At 55.2% G+C, this 17,358-nt stretch overlaps 3 protein-coding genes across 11 annotated transcripts in view; 2 read left to right on the forward strand and 1 right to left on the reverse strand.

Moving 5' to 3' along the window:
- The window catches only part of SMG5 (SMG5 nonsense mediated mRNA decay factor), a 35,340-nt gene extending 32,024 nt beyond the window's left edge, over positions 1 to 3,316 (forward strand). For all 3 annotated transcript variants that reach the window (XM_053608303.1, XM_053608304.1, XM_053608305.1), the window contains exons 19-22: positions 437 to 527; positions 1,367 to 1,441; positions 1,666 to 1,804; positions 1,983 to 3,316. In XM_053608303.1, the coding sequence (XP_053464278.1) occupies positions 437 to 527; positions 1,367 to 1,441; positions 1,666 to 1,804; positions 1,983 to 2,066 (389 nt within the window). In that variant the 3' untranslated portion in view covers positions 2,067 to 3,316. The remainder of the gene's footprint in view (positions 1 to 436; positions 528 to 1,366; positions 1,442 to 1,665; positions 1,805 to 1,982) is intronic.
- Positions 3,317 to 3,461: 145 nt separating this feature from the next.
- PAQR6 (progestin and adipoQ receptor family member 6) lies at positions 3,462 to 17,245 on the forward strand. Of its 6 annotated transcripts, none has more exons than XR_008383322.1 (10): positions 4,135 to 4,696; positions 5,437 to 5,512; positions 5,893 to 5,949; positions 6,037 to 6,230; positions 6,331 to 6,457; positions 6,752 to 6,848; positions 6,968 to 7,118; positions 7,643 to 7,855; positions 10,679 to 11,820; positions 17,113 to 17,245. XR_008383322.1 is itself a non-coding variant. In XM_053608310.1 (9 exons), exons 1-9 carry the CDS (start codon positions 4,627 to 4,629, stop codon positions 10,756 to 10,758), a joined length of 1,065 nt encoding a protein of 354 aa, XP_053464285.1. In that variant the 5' UTR covers positions 4,135 to 4,626; the 3' UTR covers positions 10,759 to 13,965. The 6 variants fall into 6 exon arrangements, 3 of the variants coding, with proteins under 3 accessions (XP_053464285.1, XP_053464286.1, XP_053464287.1); XR_008383323.1 differs by lacking the exon at positions 17,113 to 17,245 and adding an exon at positions 9,068 to 9,247 and having other exon boundaries at positions 10,679 to 10,716; XM_053608310.1 differs by lacking the exon at positions 17,113 to 17,245 and having other exon boundaries at positions 10,679 to 13,965.
- BGLAP (bone gamma-carboxyglutamate protein) lies at positions 8,155 to 16,925 on the reverse strand. 2 transcript variants are annotated; one of them, XM_053608322.1, is made up of 5 exons: positions 16,840 to 16,925; positions 9,635 to 9,792; positions 9,367 to 9,405; positions 9,152 to 9,221; positions 8,155 to 8,951 (listed from the first exon to the last, which is right to left on the reverse strand). In XM_053608322.1, coding segments are annotated over exons 1-5 (399 nt in total). In that variant the 5' UTR covers positions 16,842 to 16,925; the 3' UTR covers positions 8,155 to 8,821. The 2 variants fall into 2 exon arrangements, with proteins under 2 accessions (XP_053464297.1, XP_053464296.1); XM_053608321.1 differs by lacking the exon at positions 16,840 to 16,925 and having other exon boundaries at positions 9,635 to 10,685.
- Positions 17,246 to 17,358: the final 113 nt, after the last annotated feature.

The raw sequence follows: 17,358 nt of genomic DNA on the forward strand, positions 1-17,358 counted from the left end.
GGGACATAGCTGAGAATGTTAAGTGTCGGCTTAGTGCCCGTTGCTCAGTGGTTAGGGCTCCAGCCACATAAACTGGGACTGCTAAACAACAATTACAAACTACAACAAAAAAATAGCCAGGCGCTGTGGTGGGCACCTGTAGTCTCAGCTACTTGGGAGGCTGAGGCAAGAGAATGGCTTAAGCCCAAGAATTTGAGGTTGTTAAGAGCTGTGACACCACAGCACTCTACCAAGGGCAACGTAAAAAAGTTTAAGCGTCAGCACTTGGTGAGTAAGCCTCTAAGTGTATATCTGGCAGGCCCGTTTACAGAGAACTTGAGGAACTGTGCACAGAGCCACAGTCTGGGTTCTTCCTGCAATGTGTTCTAGGGTGAGTCAGAAGTTTCCTGTGGAGCCCCACGTTACAGTAGTCTGTTTTATCCTTCCCTGCCCCCAGTGATTGATGGCCTGGATTTACTGAAGAAGGAACACCCAGGGGCCCGGGATGGGATCCGGTACCTGGAGACTGAGTTTAAAAAAGGAAACAGGTGAGAGTGGCTCAGCTAGACCTGTGCTGAGGCCTTTTGGACAACATAGGCCTGTGAGTCCCTTGCTCCCTGTGGGCAGGACACAGTCCTCAGCCCCTGCTTGTGGTTTGCTGCTGCCTTGGGAGTCTGCTGCAGACATAGGTGGCTGTCAGGGCCCAAGGTGCTGACCTCAAGTGTCCTGGGGACATACCTGCGATCAGCACCCATTGAGAAGCGAGAAGACCCCTCTCCCCACCTTCAGGTTGTGGGCTCCTTTGTTGGAGGAGTATCTCCTGCTTTAGGATTGGGACAGGTGGTCAGTTTGTAGGGTAGAAGAACCTTCCTCAGGGCTGCCCAGGAGCCTCCCACCTCCCCGCTGAGGCAGTGCTGAGACTGGGGCAGCCAGAGGTGAGCAGGTGGGCACCATGGACAAGTGCTCAGCCCGGTGCAGGGATGTCCCGTGGCCAGTGGGGCTGGATGAGAGCTAGGCAGGGAGAGTGGGCAGAGGGAGAAAGCATCCCCTCTCCCTGCCAGCTGGCTCGCTCTCTCCTCTGCATCTGCCCTGATTGGACAAGAAGCTGCACAAAGCCTACTTGTTTGGACCTTGTCTCCAGAAGTCCTGACTTTAAAAGCATTTGTTGCTTCTCTCTGCCCAGTTTCTCCTCAGGGAGGAATCAGAGAATTGATGTTATCAGGAGGAAAAGTGAGCTGGGCCCAGTGGCCAGGAAGTCCCTTCGAAAGTCCCAGACATAAGAGACGTGTCCTCACCCCCCTGCAAAACAGGCTGCCCAGCACAAGAGCCTGATTTGTGCAAGATGCCCCCCTCATCCTCAGACCTCCTTCTCCTGTCTCTTTCACAGGTACATTCGCTGCCAGAAGGAAGCAGGAAAGAGCTTCGAGCGGCATAAGCTGAAGAGGCAGGATGCAGACGCTTGGTAACATTTCATCTCTGCCCTAGAACCTCAGTCAGCACCTGCCTGCACCTCTGTGGGCACTCCTGAGGTGGGTGGGGCAGGGCCAGGGGGTTCTGAAGCTATTCTGTTCAGAGGGAGCCCTCCCAGCCCCTGGCTTCCCCTATCCCCTGGAGATCCTGGTGTTTGGGTGGTGCTAATGCTAGGTTTGGGCCCATCTCCCTCCCCCGTCACCCCTGCCCTGCCAGGACTCTCTATAAGATCTTAGACAGCTGCAAACAGCTGACGCTGGCCCAGGGTGCAGGCGAGGAGGACCCAAGCGGCATGGTGACCATCATCACAGGCCTTCCACTGGACAACCCCAGTGTGCTTTCAGGCCCTATGCAGGTGGGTCATGGGTGAGATTGGAATGGGATGGGAAAGAAGTACCAGAGCAAACACCATCCTCAGACCCCTCACATAGTTGCCCTTCCCTCTTCTGTCACTCCCTCCTCAAACCCTCCATCACTTGTCCCTTAGTTCAGGAGGTCAAGCCTGCCCCATTTTTCCTCCCCACATTTCACAGGCAGCCCTGCAGGCCGCTACCCATGCCAGCGTGGACATCAAGAATGTTATGGACTTCTACAAGCAGTGGAAAGAGATTGGTTGAGACTGACCTCCAGGCCCTGAGTGGGGCTGACTCCAGATCTCTCCTGCCCTCCCTGGCAGCCAGGATACCACCTGTAGCCACCCCACCACCACTCAGACACACACACTCGCACACAGGAAGGAGGCATAGCTGTGCAGAGGCTACAGGGAGGGCCCGGGAGCCAGCTGGGAGGGTGGAGTCCCCCTGTTGCCAAGATGACATTAGGAAAGGAGGACAGTGCTTGGAGCAGGAGAGTCCTGTGGTCCCCTAGCCAGCCTTCCTGCCTTGACTCCCCTGCTGTCCTAAAGGGCAGGTGGCAGGTGTGGGTGTCTGCATTTCATTGGAGCAGATCCTGGACGCTTGAGCAGAAGGAATAGTGGAAGGGGCCCTTCTTCCTCATCCAAGATGCAGGGTGGTTGGGGCCAGGAGTTTGGACCCTTAAGGTCCTGGGGGAAGAGTTGGGTAATACCAGATATCTGGCTGGTTCTCTACAGACCCTTCCCCCTCAGGGACCATCCTCCTCATCTCCCTTTGCAGGGGCTGAGCAGCTCTGGGGGCTCTCACAGGAGCATGGCCTGGAGTGGCCTGCACCAGGTAGCAGGTCTGGGGCTCGCACACGTCTTCTGCCAGCACCCAGTCACTGCACTTTTGCTCTTCTCCCTGTGTCTGGCTGCCAGGGTGGGGAGTAGGCCCCATCTAGGGCTGTGGGCAATGTGGCCTGCTTGCATGCAGTGCCTGTGTGCACTGCTCACAGGCACTACACTCTGCTGCTGTGCTTGGACAGAGCGGGATGCCAGTGAGAAAAAGGGGTGCCGCCTGAGGCCACCCCTTACTGAGACAGGGGTTGGCCATTGCTGGGCAACAGAAGGAGAGGCCCCTTGAAGCTGCTTCGTCAGGGGTCCTCTGTCCTGGAAGGGCCGTGTGTGGGGCTGGCTGTGGGGCGTCAGGTGCACATGTTGGGGCAGAGATCATGAATAGCTCAGGGCAGTGAACGGCGTGCCAAGAGCAGGGCTACTTGAGGGAGGCTTTGGCCAGAGCTGCCTTGCTCCTCTCCCTCAGGCTGGGGTGTAGCTGGGGGCTGGTGGAATTCAGCTCTGCTTCCCCACCTAACCCCAGTGCTGGCCCAGCTCCCAGCTGCGCTTTGAGGAAACTGGCTTCTGCTTCATCCTCTGAGACAGCAAGTCTGAGAAAACCCAGGGGAGTGGTGGTCCTCCAGTTCCCGGCAGAGACTGAGACTGAAGCATCACTTTTAATAAAGACCCCTGCCCAAGCCCTCATGTCTCCCTGTGTATCTGTGCAGAAGTCTCATTGGGAGGAGTGGGACCCGGAAGCTGGTCTGCTGGAGTGCATTTGGGGAGGGCTTCTTTGAAGTAGATGGGACAGAACTAGACGTAGGCAGTTAGGTTGCCCTGCAGGGTAGCTCCATGATAGATGTCCAGTCCAGGGGCTCTGGGAACTGATGTGCCTTTACAAAGGTTTACCAGCAACAGTGCTGTGGGGATGAGTTTGCTATCTTCAGCAGCATCCTCAGGGAGGTGAGGAGAGTCTTTAGCCTGAGTTCTCAGATGTGTGTCCTGTAAGGACTGGCCCCTCAGATTATGTCACTGGGGCAGTAAGCTTGGCAGATCCCTGAAAAGCACAGAGTCTTCTGAAACCTAGCTAAAATTTGGGGATTTAGATTCCTCTGTCTGACATACATAGGGCAGAGCTGTCCTTGACTTGGGAGAACCTAGAGCCAGGGTGCACTGCTCTGAGGTGGGGGATGACTCCACAGCACTAGGGCCACGTTCTGGCTTGTGCCTCTAGCCTGTCCTGTCAGCACAGGGACATCGGGTCATGCTGGAGAGGCTGGCTGTTTGCAGGAGGCCGAGTGAGCTGCCTGCTAATGGGGCTGGGCCACCCCGTGCAGCTCCTTAGAGACTGGACAAGGCTGGGATTGTTCCTGGCTCGCTTTGTCTTCCCCACTCCCCGCCCAGGCCTGGCCATTCTCCCACCATCAGCCCAGCTGGCAGGAGCTGGGACTCCGCCCGTGGAGCCCCCCAGCCTGCTGACCCACCAGCTTGGAAGCACCTGCCAGCTCTGGGTAAGGAAGCCCACCTGTGGCTCTGATACACTTGGGGAAAGAGAAGTACAGTGCCTGCTCCAGCCCCCCGTTTGCCCTGCAGCTGCACACACCTCACTCTGCTCAGAGATCCAAACCCATTTAAGGGAAGGATGCTGAGGGGACACAGAGCCCAGCATCTCCATTGTACCCCCTCAGAGAGATAGGCAGCTCCACTCCTGGAAGGGGGCAGCAGAGTCCCTAGGAGGTCCTCATCTTTAAGGGATAAGGGGCCAAGTTTGCCTTGTGCCCAGCAGGGTTCTCAGCACCCAGCCTCAGGGCCAGAGGGCCCCCAAGCTTGAAGGACAGGGGTGTAGTGTGTGTGGCAAAAACAGGCAGTGGGACAGTAAAGCTGAGCTGGTGGCGGGACGGGGGCAGGCTGCAGAGTAACTGGAAGTTTGGCTGGGATTCTGCCTTGAGTTCTTACTTGGGGGCCGCCCGGCCTTCCCACTGGTCCAGCCCCTCCGCTTGTGCCAAAGAATGTGCTGGGAGCGGTGGCTTGGAGAGGCGGATGGGGCAGCAGAGCCGGCCACCCGGAGGCAGCACACAGGTCTGGGGCTGAGGGGCACAGGGCTTAGTAGGGGCAGAGATCCCAAATGCTACTCAGGCACAAGTGTAGTCCTCAGAGAAGAGCCAAGCATCCCTGAATTCCTTGCGCCTTCTTTTTTTTTTGTTTGTTTTTTTTTTTTTGTAGGGACAGAGTCTCACTGTACCGCCCTCGGGTAGAGTGCCGTGGCGTCACACGGCTCACAGCAACCTCTTAACTCTTGGGCTTACGCGATTCTCTTGCCTCAGCCTCCCGAGCAGCTGGGACTACAGGCGCCCGCCACAACGCCCGGCTATTTTTTGGTTGCAGTTTGGCCGGGGCTGGGTTTGAACCCGCCACCCTCAGCACATGGGGCCGGCGCCCTACTCACTGAGCCACAGGCGCCGCCCTCCTTGCGCCTTCTGATGGTATCAGGCTTGTCAGGAATTCTGGAGACCCAGGAGTTTTCTGTTGCTTGGCTGGGCACTATAATCTCCAGTGCTTTCTGGTGGGGTGGGAGGCCTGGGCTCTGCTGGCCTTCTGGGGGTGGGTGGACTCAGGGTACTAACTGGGGAACCATCCATTCACCCGGGGCTGCAGGCCCCTGTTAGTGGGGGACTGAATGCCCCCAGGTTAAGATGGGGTGGGGGTGACATGATGTGACTGGGGAGGCCTGAAGGAAGGGGCCCCAGGGCTCAGTGGACTGGCAGCCTAAGGGGCCTGTGGCTGGGGCAGAGATCTGATCCCCCCACACCCATCTTTAGGTCAACGTGGAGATTCCGGGCCACCATGCTCAGTCTCAAGCTGCCCAAGCTCCTTCGAGTCCACCAGGTCCCCAGGGTGAGACCCAGGTTCTTCTCCCTTAGCCACTGAGCAGCCCTCCAGCCAGCTCTTCTCTCTCTACTCTAAGGACTGGCACATGGCCCCTTCCTAGAGCTGAGAGCCCTTCCACTCAGTCCCTTCCCGAGTGTCCTGTGTCCCCCAGTCCTGTCTGTCCTTATTCTGCCTCTTGTTTCTTGCTGCTCTGTGGGTATTGGGACCTGTGGTAAGACGGGGTCGCATTCAGATTGGCTTTGGGGCCACAAAGATGGCGTGGAGGGGAGGGTCCCGCGCAGTGACTTCCCTGCTCCCCTCCCACCACTGCCCCAGGTATTCTGGGAAGATGGCATCGTGTCTGGGTACCGCCGCCCCACCAGCTCAGCCCTGGACTGTGTCCTCAGCTCTTTCCAGATGACCAACGAGACGGTCAACATCTGGACGCACTTCCTGCCTACCTGGTGAGGGGAGGTCTTCCAGGGCCACACCCGGCACCCAGAGGGGGCCCCGGAGAGCAGCCCGGGAACCTGAACGCGTGCCCGCCACAGGTATTTCCTGTGGCGCCTGCTGGGCCTGTCGCGGGGCGCGGAGCCCTTTCAGAGGCCGCTGCTCATCTTCCTGCTGCCCGCCTGCCTCTACCCCTTTGCTTCGTGCTGCGCGCACACCTTCAGCGCCATGTCGCCGCGCGCACGCCACATTTGCTTTTTCCTGGACTACGGCGCACTCAGCCTCTACAGCTTGGGTGAGCCGGGGCACTCAGCCTCTACAGCTTGGATGAGCCAGCAGACCGCGGGGCGGGGTGGGGCGTGGAGCCCACTCAGCTCCCGTCTGCCCTCCCGCAGGCTGCGCCTTCCCTTACGCCGCCTACTCCATGCCAGCCTCCTGGCTGCACGGCCGCCTGCACCAGCTCTTCGTGCCCGCCGCCGCACTGAACTCCCTCCTGTGCACCGGCCTCTCCTGCTACTCCCGGTGCGTCCTCAGGGGCCGGAGCCGGGAGTCCAGGAGGGGACACGACTCGCTCTCTAGAACAAGTTAGCGACAGCTGGGCCGGATATGGCGGGCTCACCGCCTAACCCTGGGCGCCAGCACCGTCCCTGCTGTCTCTATCCCGCGTACACATGCGGCCATTCAGAGGGGCCGTGTGCCTGAGGGATCTTAGCTAAGTTGCACTGACACTTCCTCCTGGTCCCAGGTCCCCTCGCCCTTCTCTGGCCCCTACTCGAGAGCAGGGATGGTGACCAGTCTTTCTCTCCCGCCTCCCAGCTTCCCAGAGCTGGAAAGCCCCGGGTTCAGTAAGGTCCTGCGAACTGCAGCCTTTGTCTACCCCTTCCTGTTCGACAACTTGCCGCTCTTCTACCGCGTAAGGCCGCCCCGCCCTCACCCCGGTCTGGCCGCGCCCCCTCCACAGCCCGGCCAGGTCCCTGACCTTCCTCGGCTGCCCTCCCGAGTCCTCCCCCAAGCCCGCTTGTCCTTTGCCAGCTCCGGCTGTGCTGGGGCAGGAGCCACAGCTGTGGCCAGGAGGCACTGAGCAGCAGCCATGGCTACCACCTCTTCTGCGCGCTGCTCACCGGCTTCTTCTTCGCTTCCCACCTGCCGGAGCGAATAGCACCAGGACGCTTTGACTACATTGGTGAGAGCAGTGACTTGGCTCGTAGGGCGGGAGACACAGATTTTTTTTTTTTTTTTGTAGAGACAGTCTCACTTTATTGCCCTCAGTAGAGTGCCGTGGCGTCACACAGCTCACAGCAACCTCCAACTCATGGGCTTAGGCGATTCTCTTGCCTCAGCCTCCCAAGTAGCTGGGACTACAGGCTATTTTTTGGTTGCAGTTTGGCGGGGGCCTGCGCCCTATCCACTAAGCCACAGGCTCCGCCTGGGAGACAAAGCTTTCCAGCGCAGTGAGCTGAGTAATGAGGGTGGAAGCAAAGGACGGAAGGCTACCCTGGTTTGCAATAACTAGAAAGCATGGCTGGAAGGGTCCAGGCCCAACAGCCACCGTTCTTGTAGCATGTATGCTGGGGCTTCAAGCACACCCACCAGACTGGTTCCTACCAGTAACCCTGGGAGCCAGGGTTCCCCTTACTACCAATTTACAGGAGTAGCAGGCCCAGAGGATGGGGTAGAACATGCCCTGACCTGCCTTCCTCCCCACAGGCCATAGCCACCAGCTGTTTCACATCTGTGCAGTGCTGGGCACCCACTTTCAGCTGGAAGCTGTGCTGGCTGACATGGGGTCTCGTCAAGCCTGGCTGGCGGAACAAGAACCCCCGCTGGACCTGGCAGGCACAGTGGCCACACTGAGCTTGGCAGTGGCTGGAAACCTGCTCATCATTGCTGCTTTCACAGCCTCCCTGCTGCAGGCCCCTGGTACATGCCCTCTGCTGCAGGGCAGCCCACTGGAGGGGGGCCCCCAAGCCAAACAACAGTGAGGACCTATCTCTGACCCTGTCCTGGAGGAAGGCAGAGGCCAGGCCCCTGTGCTGGGGGGAGCCCAGACCTGGGCCTGAGAGATGGAGTCACATCTCAGCCTGGAACTAGAAGTGGCCAAGGACAGACAGAGGGCAGTGGAGAAATGGGTGTTGGGGGCTTGGTGTGGGGGGGACTAACAGAGAGTGAGAGGGACCAGGAGGGGCTCTTGTTGGGAATGGGGAAGTGTTGAGGGCCTGAGAGGGTAGGTGTGTGCCCAGGCTGGGGCTGTGCCCAGGCCCTGTCAGAGTCTGGGGTGGGCAAACGTTGGGACCTCTCATCTGGCCCATGTCTGGTGCTCCTGAAGTCTCTCCTCAAGCTCAGAGAAGCACTAATATGACTAACCCAGGCCCATGCTTAGTGCAGTTAACCCCCAAACAGGTAGTACCCAGTTGTCCACAGCTATTTGTCATAGAGGTGAGTCTGTCTGTCCTGGTTATGACTGTGTACTTGAGGTGTCCAGGCATTTGGGCACTGGGGCCATCTAGGTGTGTCATTGATAGCACAGTAGATGAGGTAGGATGAGAATGCTAGGCTTGCTGGGGGGACCACACTTAAGCCTTATGAAGCTACCTTCTATGCCTGCTGGAATAAGGCAGGCACAAATAAATAACAGCCTTTGGGAAACACTTTCTGGGACTAAATGTAAAACTTTACACCCTCATCCTTCCAACATATCCCTCCTACTCTCCCCAGGCAGGACAGATAATGGGCCACCAATTCCTCTTCTGGAGTTTTATTCTGGAGCAGCTGGGATGATGGGGACCCCACAACTTGTAGGGCAGGGAGGTCAGGGCAAAGGGAGAGGATGGAGACTGGAGAGGAGGCAAAGCTGGGGTTGCCAGCTGGGCCAGCAGGCTGGGTGGCCTAGGCTGTGCCATAGAAGCGCCTGTAGGCCTCCTGGAAGCCAATATGGTCAGCCAGCTCGTCACAGTCCGGGTTGAGCTCACACACTTCTCTCTGGGGCTCCAGGGGATCCGGGTAGGGCACTGAAGCTCTGAGATACCCAACAAAATGGCATCAGCCCCTATGCAAAATGTTCCCCTCCCCTGCCACACATATGGGGCTTCAGGGTCCCAACCAGTGAGGATTGTCTGTACCCCTGCACCCTAGCCAATAGAGGCCACTCCTTGCTGTGACTCTTCCCAGCCTGTCCTGGAGATGCAGGGCGCTGGCCAGCACCTCCCTTGCTCTCACCCCAGCCAGTGATGCAGGTAGCGCTTGGGTCTCCTCATCACCTCACTGCCTTCCCGCTTGGACATGAAAGCTGTGGAGCAGAGGGGCAGCGGTCAGGTGAGGGGCAGGACCACCTTCCAACAGCAGATAGGAGGTGCCAGGAGTAGGGAAAGGGGACTGACCGGGACCAGGGTGAGAGAGTTGGGGCTGAGAGCCCCCCAGGCCAATGCTCATACCTGCACCTTTATCAGACTCTGCACTGCTTGGCTTCCCATCTGCAAAGGAAAGGGAGCTGGTTTACTTCTGCTCAGGCCAGAGGTAGGGCCCTCATCCTCCCTTCCCTGCCTCTCTGGCAGCTTGCTTTTCCCTCCTCTCCAGGGATGGAGCTGGGGGCAAATAGACTGAGCCTGCTGGAAGGGACTGCCAGCAGGAGGAAGAGGTGGGGCCATGGCACTTTCCCCTAACAGCCCCTAGTGAGAGACACCTAGTAGAGGGGACACTCACCTGCCTGTCCAGTGAGGCAAAGCATGGCCAGGGCCAGCAGGGTGAGGAGGGTGAGGGACCTCATGGTTTGTCTGTCAGTGGCTGCGTCAGGCTGCTGCTGCTCAGGACTGCTGTCTGCCCCTCCAGCCTCCAGCCTGTTTATACCCTCTGGGCTGTGCCTAGAAGTGGGGGTGGGGATGGGGCACTGGACCATCTTGCGGGTGGGTCCCGGGAATCTGCCAGGGCTATTTGGGGGTCATCCGCCACAGCTCTGTAGGCCAAACCCCAGAGGATGTTGTGGTCGAGAGCTGCGGCTGCCTGGGTAGGGGCCCTGAGATAGGCCCCTGTTGGACACAGCCCAGCTCTCAACATTGCCCCAGGGCCTCCCCACCCTGACTCACTCTTTCTTGGAGACCCCCAGCCTGGCTGTATACTAGTGGGCTCTAGGGGAAGTCTATAGAGAAAAGGGCACTCAAGAGTCTAAAATAGATTTGAGCAGAACTTGGCTCCAGTTCTCTCCCAGACGACGATTTCTGCTGTCAGCCCCATGGGCAGGAGCCACGGACCAGGGAGGGTGCATCTGGCAGTGCCCTCATTCACCCAGCCAGATACCAGAGGCAGCCAGTATGGGGGCAGCTGACTGCTCAGGCCCTGTACATCAAGACAGTGAAAGGGTCAAAGCAGCACAGGGTCATGAGGCAAAAGATGGGACTAGGGGTGAGATAAGGACAGTGTTTCCAACTCTGGGGCAGGCCAGGTGGCTGGCCTGGTATGCAGGGCACAGACCAGGGAGCACAGCACTGGGGAAGAGAGGCAAGGCCTGTGAGGGCAGGAGGGTGGAGCAGACCTTTAGGATCCTGACCCTCAGGACCCCTTGTCCTTGTAGTAACCTGTCCTCCCCTAGTGGCCCCATGACAGAAAGGCCTGTAATTTATGTGACAGAACATCCCAGACTGAAAAACCATGCCTCACACCTAAGAGCCAACAATACCTCAGGTCAGTCTGGAGAAGGAAGGGAGGTTTCCCTGTCTGACTTGTGTCCTCACATAGCCACCTTCCCACCAGGGCTCAAGACTGTGGACCCCCCTGACAAATACACAAAGCACTCAAGGGGCTGGGCACAAGGGCAGCATCGGGATGCCTGAGCTTTGCAGCTCATAATGAAGAGGCAGACAGACAGAGCCTGCACTCAAGTTTGTGAGGAGAGGATGGCAAACGGGTCACCAATGTCTTCCTGTCTGTCCCCAGTGCCTCAGTCAGAACCAACCAAACCGCTCCCCAAGGACTTAGGGGGAGGCCCTCACCATGGAAAAGTTTTGCCCCATCTGTCCCCAGCTCCTTTTCCTCTCTGGTCTGGGAAGCACCCATCCTGCCTTTGGCATGTCCTGGCTAGAGAATAGTGAGGCAGAAGCATCAAGAGGACAAAGTGGCAGCTCTTCTCAAAGGCTACCCTTGCCATGTACAAACAGCAAGTGAGGCCCACCATGGGTACTTTCTCAGAAACATGTCAAACAGGCACAGCAGTGTGGATAGGACACCACCTTAGCAGCTCATCCTGGCCACAAGGAACTCGGAGGTCCTGTTTCTGTACTGGGGGTTCTGCTGCCCTCTGCACATGATGGTCAAACACAGCCCCTGCCCACCCCATCCCCTACCACCTGGAGGCCCTGACTGAAGCCACAGTTTTGAAGCTTGGCAGCGGGTCTTGGCCCCAGAATGGCCCAGGAGCGGAAGTGTTGGGCCTTCTCGCGTGGGCAAGGCCTACTTGAGGCCTAGAGGAACTCCCTAAGCCTGAGCCAAGTTGGTGCTGTCGGCGTACTTCCGCATAGGAGTGACTCAGCAAAACCCGACCTGAAACAGCCTCTGCCTGGATACAGGTGACAGGGTTAGATTTTATTGGCTTGAAGCCTGTCACCTCATTTTATGTAACCCCTTCTTCCTGCTTCTGCCCTTTGCCCCCTAGCCGAAGTGTATAAATATTGCAGCATGTTACAATAAAGGTGAAATCCTGCTTCGACAGCCTCCTGGCTCCGTGTGGTTTTCTTCGAGCTGCCGACACTCGCCATCCCGCTCAGCCCCTGGGACGAGGTTGGGCTGGCCCTGATCTTCCCTCAACTGCGACTGCAGGAGGACCCGGCAGACTGGTGCCTCGTGTGAGGAACTCGGCTCCCCACACAAAGATCGCTGATGGGCCAATCGGTCTGTGGGTGAGTGTACTCCCATAAATTATGGGGAAGTCTTACTCTAAACTTGACCCCGCTTTAGAGTCCCTTTGAGTTTTGCTCAAGAGTCGAGGGCTTGACCTCTCAGATAGTCAGGCCTCCCAGGCCTGAGTGTGCCGATCGCGCCCTGGCTTCCAGAAGAGCAACCTCTTCGACTGGGACACTTGGGAAAGATAGGGTTGAAAGGTTGTTTCGGAGAGCTCATATAGAAAAAGGAGAAATACCCCCTATCGGAGCTCTCCCCACAGTGTCTGCCCTGAAAGGTTGTTTCCCTCCCCTCCGCCCAAGGAGGCAGACAAAGCTCTTCTCCCTCAAGGAGCAGAGAACAAAAGCCCCGACACGAGTTGGGACTCAGATCAGAGTCCCAAACCTGTAAGCCCCACTCCCCCACCAAATCAGCCTCCCTCTCTTTATCCTTCTCTTGATCCATTCGGGAGTGCCCCTTGGCCCCATAAAGAGCCGCACCCTCCGATCACCCCGACAACCCCTTTCGGGCAAAGTAAGGTTGGGGACAGAAAGACCGGCCTCTTTCTGGTCAATGTCAATCCTGGAGGCAATCGCCCTGCGGCCTGGTATCCCTGGGAGCCTCAAGATCTTAAAGACCTGAAAAAAGCAGTCACAGAGGATGGTCCTGATTTACCTTGGGCAGAAACTATCTTAGAAGGGCTAGCCCATCGGGCTTGTGTTGCCCGCAACTGGAAGGAGCTTGCCAAAGCTGTGCTCCCTGGTCCTTCCTTCCTTAAATGGATGGCTTTCTTTCAAGAAGAATGTCGCGTATATGGGGAACGTAACCAAGACGCCCGACCCCGTATACCTATCACCTATGGCATGCTTTGTGGCACGGCGGCGGTTCAATTTTTCCACCGGCCTCCAACAAGCTACCATCCCCCACCCCCTATCAAGACCAGGTCAGGGCCTGTGGGTTAGCTGCTTGGAAAAAACTCGATGAGGGCCCAATGGAGTCCCCCATATCAGGAATTATTCAGAAGGGCACTGAGGACCTCTCCATGTTCATTGACAGGGTCCAGAAAAGTTTAAAAAACAAGTTCCCTGCCAGCAAAATGCGCAATCGTTTCATTCGCTTCCTAGTTTGGGACGGCATGACCAACGAGTGCAAGCTTGCTTGTGCCAGGCTTAGAAACCAGTCCATAGAGATATGGATTATTGCTACCTGAGACGTTGGTACTGTGTCTCACCACACAACGGCGATGGTCTCCGCATTACAGGCTAACCGCCAGGAAGAGCTTCAAACGCTCATTAACACCTTGCAGTTAGCCCCCACATTGGGCAAGCGGACGTGCTTTGGGTGTGGCAGAGAAGGACACTTCCAGCGAGAATGCCCTAGCCAGCCTAAAGCCCCTTCCGCCTCCACGGGTGGAGACAGACCCTGGACCCCATACCCCTGTTGTAAAAAGGGTTTTCATTGGGCCCGCGACTGTAAGTCTAAATTTAATATCAAAGGTGAGCCTTTAAACTCCCAACAGGGCCAGCCCCAGACCCGTTAAATAAGGGGAGCCGACCTGTCCAAGCTCACTGGACCATCCCTCTCATTGCCGGCCTGAGACCGAAAATGACTGTTTCGATAGGGGACAAATCCTTTAAATTCCTCATCGATACTGGAGTGGATCGCACAGTCATTAGAAAGGAAGAAGTGCCCACATCCTGGAAGCTAATTCCTGGACCGCCCCTCGTAGGGGTGGGTGGCCAATCTACATCATGGGAAACTGCCAACTGGCTCCTCTGGGTAGACCCTAGTGGAAACAGTGGAGCAATCTGCCCGCTCGTAGTCCCTGGCTTAACCGCCAACCTTCTGGGTCAAGATATTTTAGGCAAAGTTGAAGCATGTATTACCAGTGACCACAAGGTTCTTTTTTTTTTTGGCAGTTTTTGGCCGGGGCTGGGTTTGAACCCGCCACCTCTGGCATATGGGGCCGGTGCCTTACTCCTTTGAGCCACAGGCGCCACCCTGACCACGAAGTTCTTTATGACAACCTTTCAAACCATGACAGAATCAAGCAGCCGCCTCAACAACAACATAAAAGCCATCCCAATCTAACACATAATTTGCTCCCTGAACCAATTACACGATTTTTCCCGGGGTTCACTCCCCAACCCTAAGGGCCACTGCTCGTCCCTCGGTATTCCAAATACAGTGGATACCCGGAGACCCTGTGTGGGTAGAGCAGTGGCCTCTTCCTACGAATAAACTCCAACAACTGCTTGTGTTAATCAAACAGCAAATAGATCAAGGACACCTAAAACCTTCTACTAGTCCTTGGAATTCCCGTTTTCGTTATTAAGAAGCCCAATGGTTCCTGGAGGTTTTTACAAGACTTAGAAAAATAAATGATAGAATGATCCCTTTTGGAACCCCCCAGAGGGGCCTTCCCTGGATCCTGGCAATTCCCTCAACTTACCACCCAACCATCATCGATATTAAAGACTGCTTCTTTTCTATCCCCCTTCACCCTAACGACACTGAAAAATTTGCTTTTTCCGTACCCTCAACTAATTTTCAGAAGCCAGATTTAAGGTTTGAGTGGACAGTGTTACCCCAAGGGATAGCTAACAGCCCCCCATTTGCCAATCTATTTAACACATATTTTTACCCCATTAATAGAACACCCAGATGTATTATTCTATATTTATATGGATGATATGATCCTAGGAAATCCTACTCCACATGGCCTCCAGGAATTTACCGCTAAATGTCTCAACATTCTCCAACAAAATAACTTCCAAGTCGCGCTCGAAAAAATACAAACTGTCCCCCCTTTCAAAATCTTAGGATCTGGGCGGCGCCTGTGGCTCAGTCGGTAAGGCGCCGGCCCCATATACCGAGGGTGACGGGTTATATATAACCCGGCCCTGGCCAAACTGCAACCAAAAAATAGCCAGGCATTGTGGCGGGCGCCTGTAGTCCCAGCTACTCGGGAGGCTGAGGCAAGAGAATCGCTTAAGCCCAGGAGTTGGAGGTTGCCGTGAGCTGTGTGAGGCCACGGCACTCTACTGAGGGCCACAAAGTGAGACCCTGTCACTACAAAAAAATAAAATAAAATCTTAGGATCTATCCTTTCTTTAGATTCTATTTCCCCCATTAAGCCCCAGCTAGTCTTTCAAAACATTTATACCTTGGGCAGCACCTGGGGCTCAGTCAGTAAGGCGCCGGCCCCATATACCAAGGGTGACGGGTTCAAACCCAGCCCTGCCAAACTGCAACCAAAAAATAGCCGGGCGTTGTGGCAGGTACCTGTAGTCCCAGCTACTCAGGAGGCTGAGGCAAGAGAATCGCTTAAGCCCTGGAGTTGGAGGTTACTGTGAGCTGTGTGAGGCCACGGCACTCTACCGAGGGCCATAAAGTGAGACTCTGTCTCTACAAAAAAAAAAACATTTATACCTTACCCCAACTCCAGAGGTTATTGGGGGAGATTAATTGGCTCCGACCTTGGATTCCCATTTCTACGGAAGAGTTAATTCCCCTATTCAATCTCCTTAGAGGCTGTGATTTGGCCTCTCAAATTACAGTCCCACCCCACCGTTTATCTATCCTCACAAAAATCCAACAATCCATAGATAAAGCCTCCCTCGAGAGATTTGATCCCCACGTCCCTCTTACTCTTTATCTTTTCCCAGGGGAAACTTTATGCACTGCCCCTCTGGCCCAAGAAGGGGAGCCTATCCACTGGATCCATCTTTCAGTGGGAGGGGTCCCCAGCGTGTATTCCATGATCAATCAAATTGCTGACTGCATCATTAAGGGAAGAGACACAGCAGTCAGGTTATTCGGTATTGAACCCCATTTCATCATTACCCCATATAGGGCCACTGACTTTTCCTGGCTCCACAGGAATAACAACAGAATTGCATTGGCACTTGAAGGATTCCTTGGCCAAATTGACTGTCACTATGGACCCTATAAGTAGATGAACTCTTTCTCCCAATTAACTTGGAAGCCTCCCCAATTATTCCTTGCTCACCCTAACCCTAATTTCCTCACTATTTTCACGGACGGGGGGAGCCTGGGAGCTTCTGTAATTATTTATCCACCCCTGCTCCAAGCACAAGAGCCCACACCTTCGAAGTCCCTTTTACAAGAACTTGAAGGATCCGCTCAGTTCAAAGAACTCTTTGCAGTAGTTATGGCATTGAACGCCGTCACCGAACCTTTCAACTTATTTTCAGATAGCCTCTATGTTGTGAACCTTCTACCCCAATTAGTAGAAGCTCATATTAGATTAGACTCCAACCCCATTTCTCAATGATCCAAGCTAGAACTTTACTCAAAGATCTAATCCTATCTATATACAACATCTCCGAGGACATGAGAGTCTACCAGGATTCTTAACAACCAGCAATAAATTAGCTGATCAATTAGCTTCTCAACCCCAATGTAATACAGTTATAGAAGCCACTCATTTCCATCAACTCACTCATACCAACTGGAGAGGACTAAAACATAAATACCCCCAGGTTCCCACCAAAGACTTAAAAAAGATCGTTCGCACCTGTCAATCTTGCCAACCTTTTCTTCAAGTTCCCCCACTTCAACCCGCAGGGACCAACCCACGGGGCCTCCGGCCTAACCACCTCTGGCAAATAGATGTCACTCATTATGCCCCTTTTGGAAAATTAAAATATATTTTTGTTCCTATCAACACTTTTTCCCATGCCTGCTGGGCATCGGCACATGCAGGAGAAAAAACTAAACATGCTATAAGCCACATGCTCCAATGTTTTGCCACATTAGGCCTCCCCAACCAAATCAAAACCACTAATGGTCCCTGCTTCACAAGTAAACCTTTTACTACTTTTCTCCAAACTTGGAAAATTTCTCACTCCACTGGTATACCCTATAACCCCCAAGGACAAGCAATCGTAGAAAGATTCAACCAAACCCTTAAGAGCTAATTACAAAAACAAAAGGGGGAGTCAATACCCCCAATGATCAACTCAAGAAGGCATTATTCACATCAAATATTTTGAATTTTTCCAGAGATGACTCACATCTCTCTCCATTTCAAAAGCACTGGTCTTCTGCAGTCACCTACAGCTCCATTTGGGTCAGATGGCGGGACCCGCTCATGGGAGCATGGAGAGGCCCGGACCCCCTGCTTACAGCAGGGAGAGGATTTGGATGTGTTTTCCCGCAAACTGAAAGCAGACCTATTTGGATTCCGGCACGCGATCTCAAATATTTGCCCCAGCTAGAACACACTGATCACCCTTTGTCCAGGGAGTCTGACACCCCTGAGACCCCCCCTCCTATTTTTTCCCCAGATACTGCTCACAATGAGGATGTGGATGCTGACATCTTTGTTCCTTTCCCTATTGATGATGTTCATCCACCCCAGCGAGGAGGGGCTTGATACCGCTGCCGCCAAAGCACTCCTGCAGAGGACGTACAGTAATCCTTGTGGCTGTTCCGCAGGAACACAGTTTCTGCCCTCCCAGCTGGATTGGTAGGATTAGGCCAGACACTCTCCACAGTTGACTGTGGAGACAAGTTAGCATATCACCACCTCG

The sequence above is a fragment of the Nycticebus coucang genome, chromosome 10 (assembly GCF_027406575.1).
Source record: "Nycticebus coucang isolate mNycCou1 chromosome 10, mNycCou1.pri, whole genome shotgun sequence".
Lineage (NCBI taxonomy): Eukaryota > Metazoa > Chordata > Mammalia > Primates > Lorisidae > Nycticebus > Nycticebus coucang.

Excerpts from the sequence above, each read along its gene's own strand:
- BGLAP (XM_053608321.1), bottom strand. The coding sequence starts at position 9,827 with ATGGTCCAGTGCCCCATCCCCACCCCCACTTCTAGGCACAGCCCAGAG. Across the intron at positions 9,406-9,634 it reads TTGCCTCACTGGACAGGCAG|ATGGGAAGCCAAGCAGTGCA; the intron begins GTGAGTGTCCCC and ends TTTCCTTTGCAG. Across the intron at positions 9,222-9,366 it reads AGAGTCTGATAAAGGTGCAG|CTTTCATGTCCAAGCGGGAA; the intron begins GTATGAGCATTG and ends TCTGCTCCACAG.
- PAQR6 (XM_053608310.1), top strand. The coding sequence starts at position 4,627 with ATGTGCTGGGAGCGGTGGCTTGGAGAGGCGGATGGGGCAGCAGAGCCG. Across the intron at positions 4,697-5,436 it reads CACCCGGAGGCAGCACACAG|GTCAACGTGGAGATTCCGGG; the intron begins GTCTGGGGCTGA and ends ACCCATCTTTAG. Across the intron at positions 5,950-6,036 it reads ACGCACTTCCTGCCTACCTG|GTATTTCCTGTGGCGCCTGC; the intron begins GTGAGGGGAGGT and ends TGCCCGCCACAG.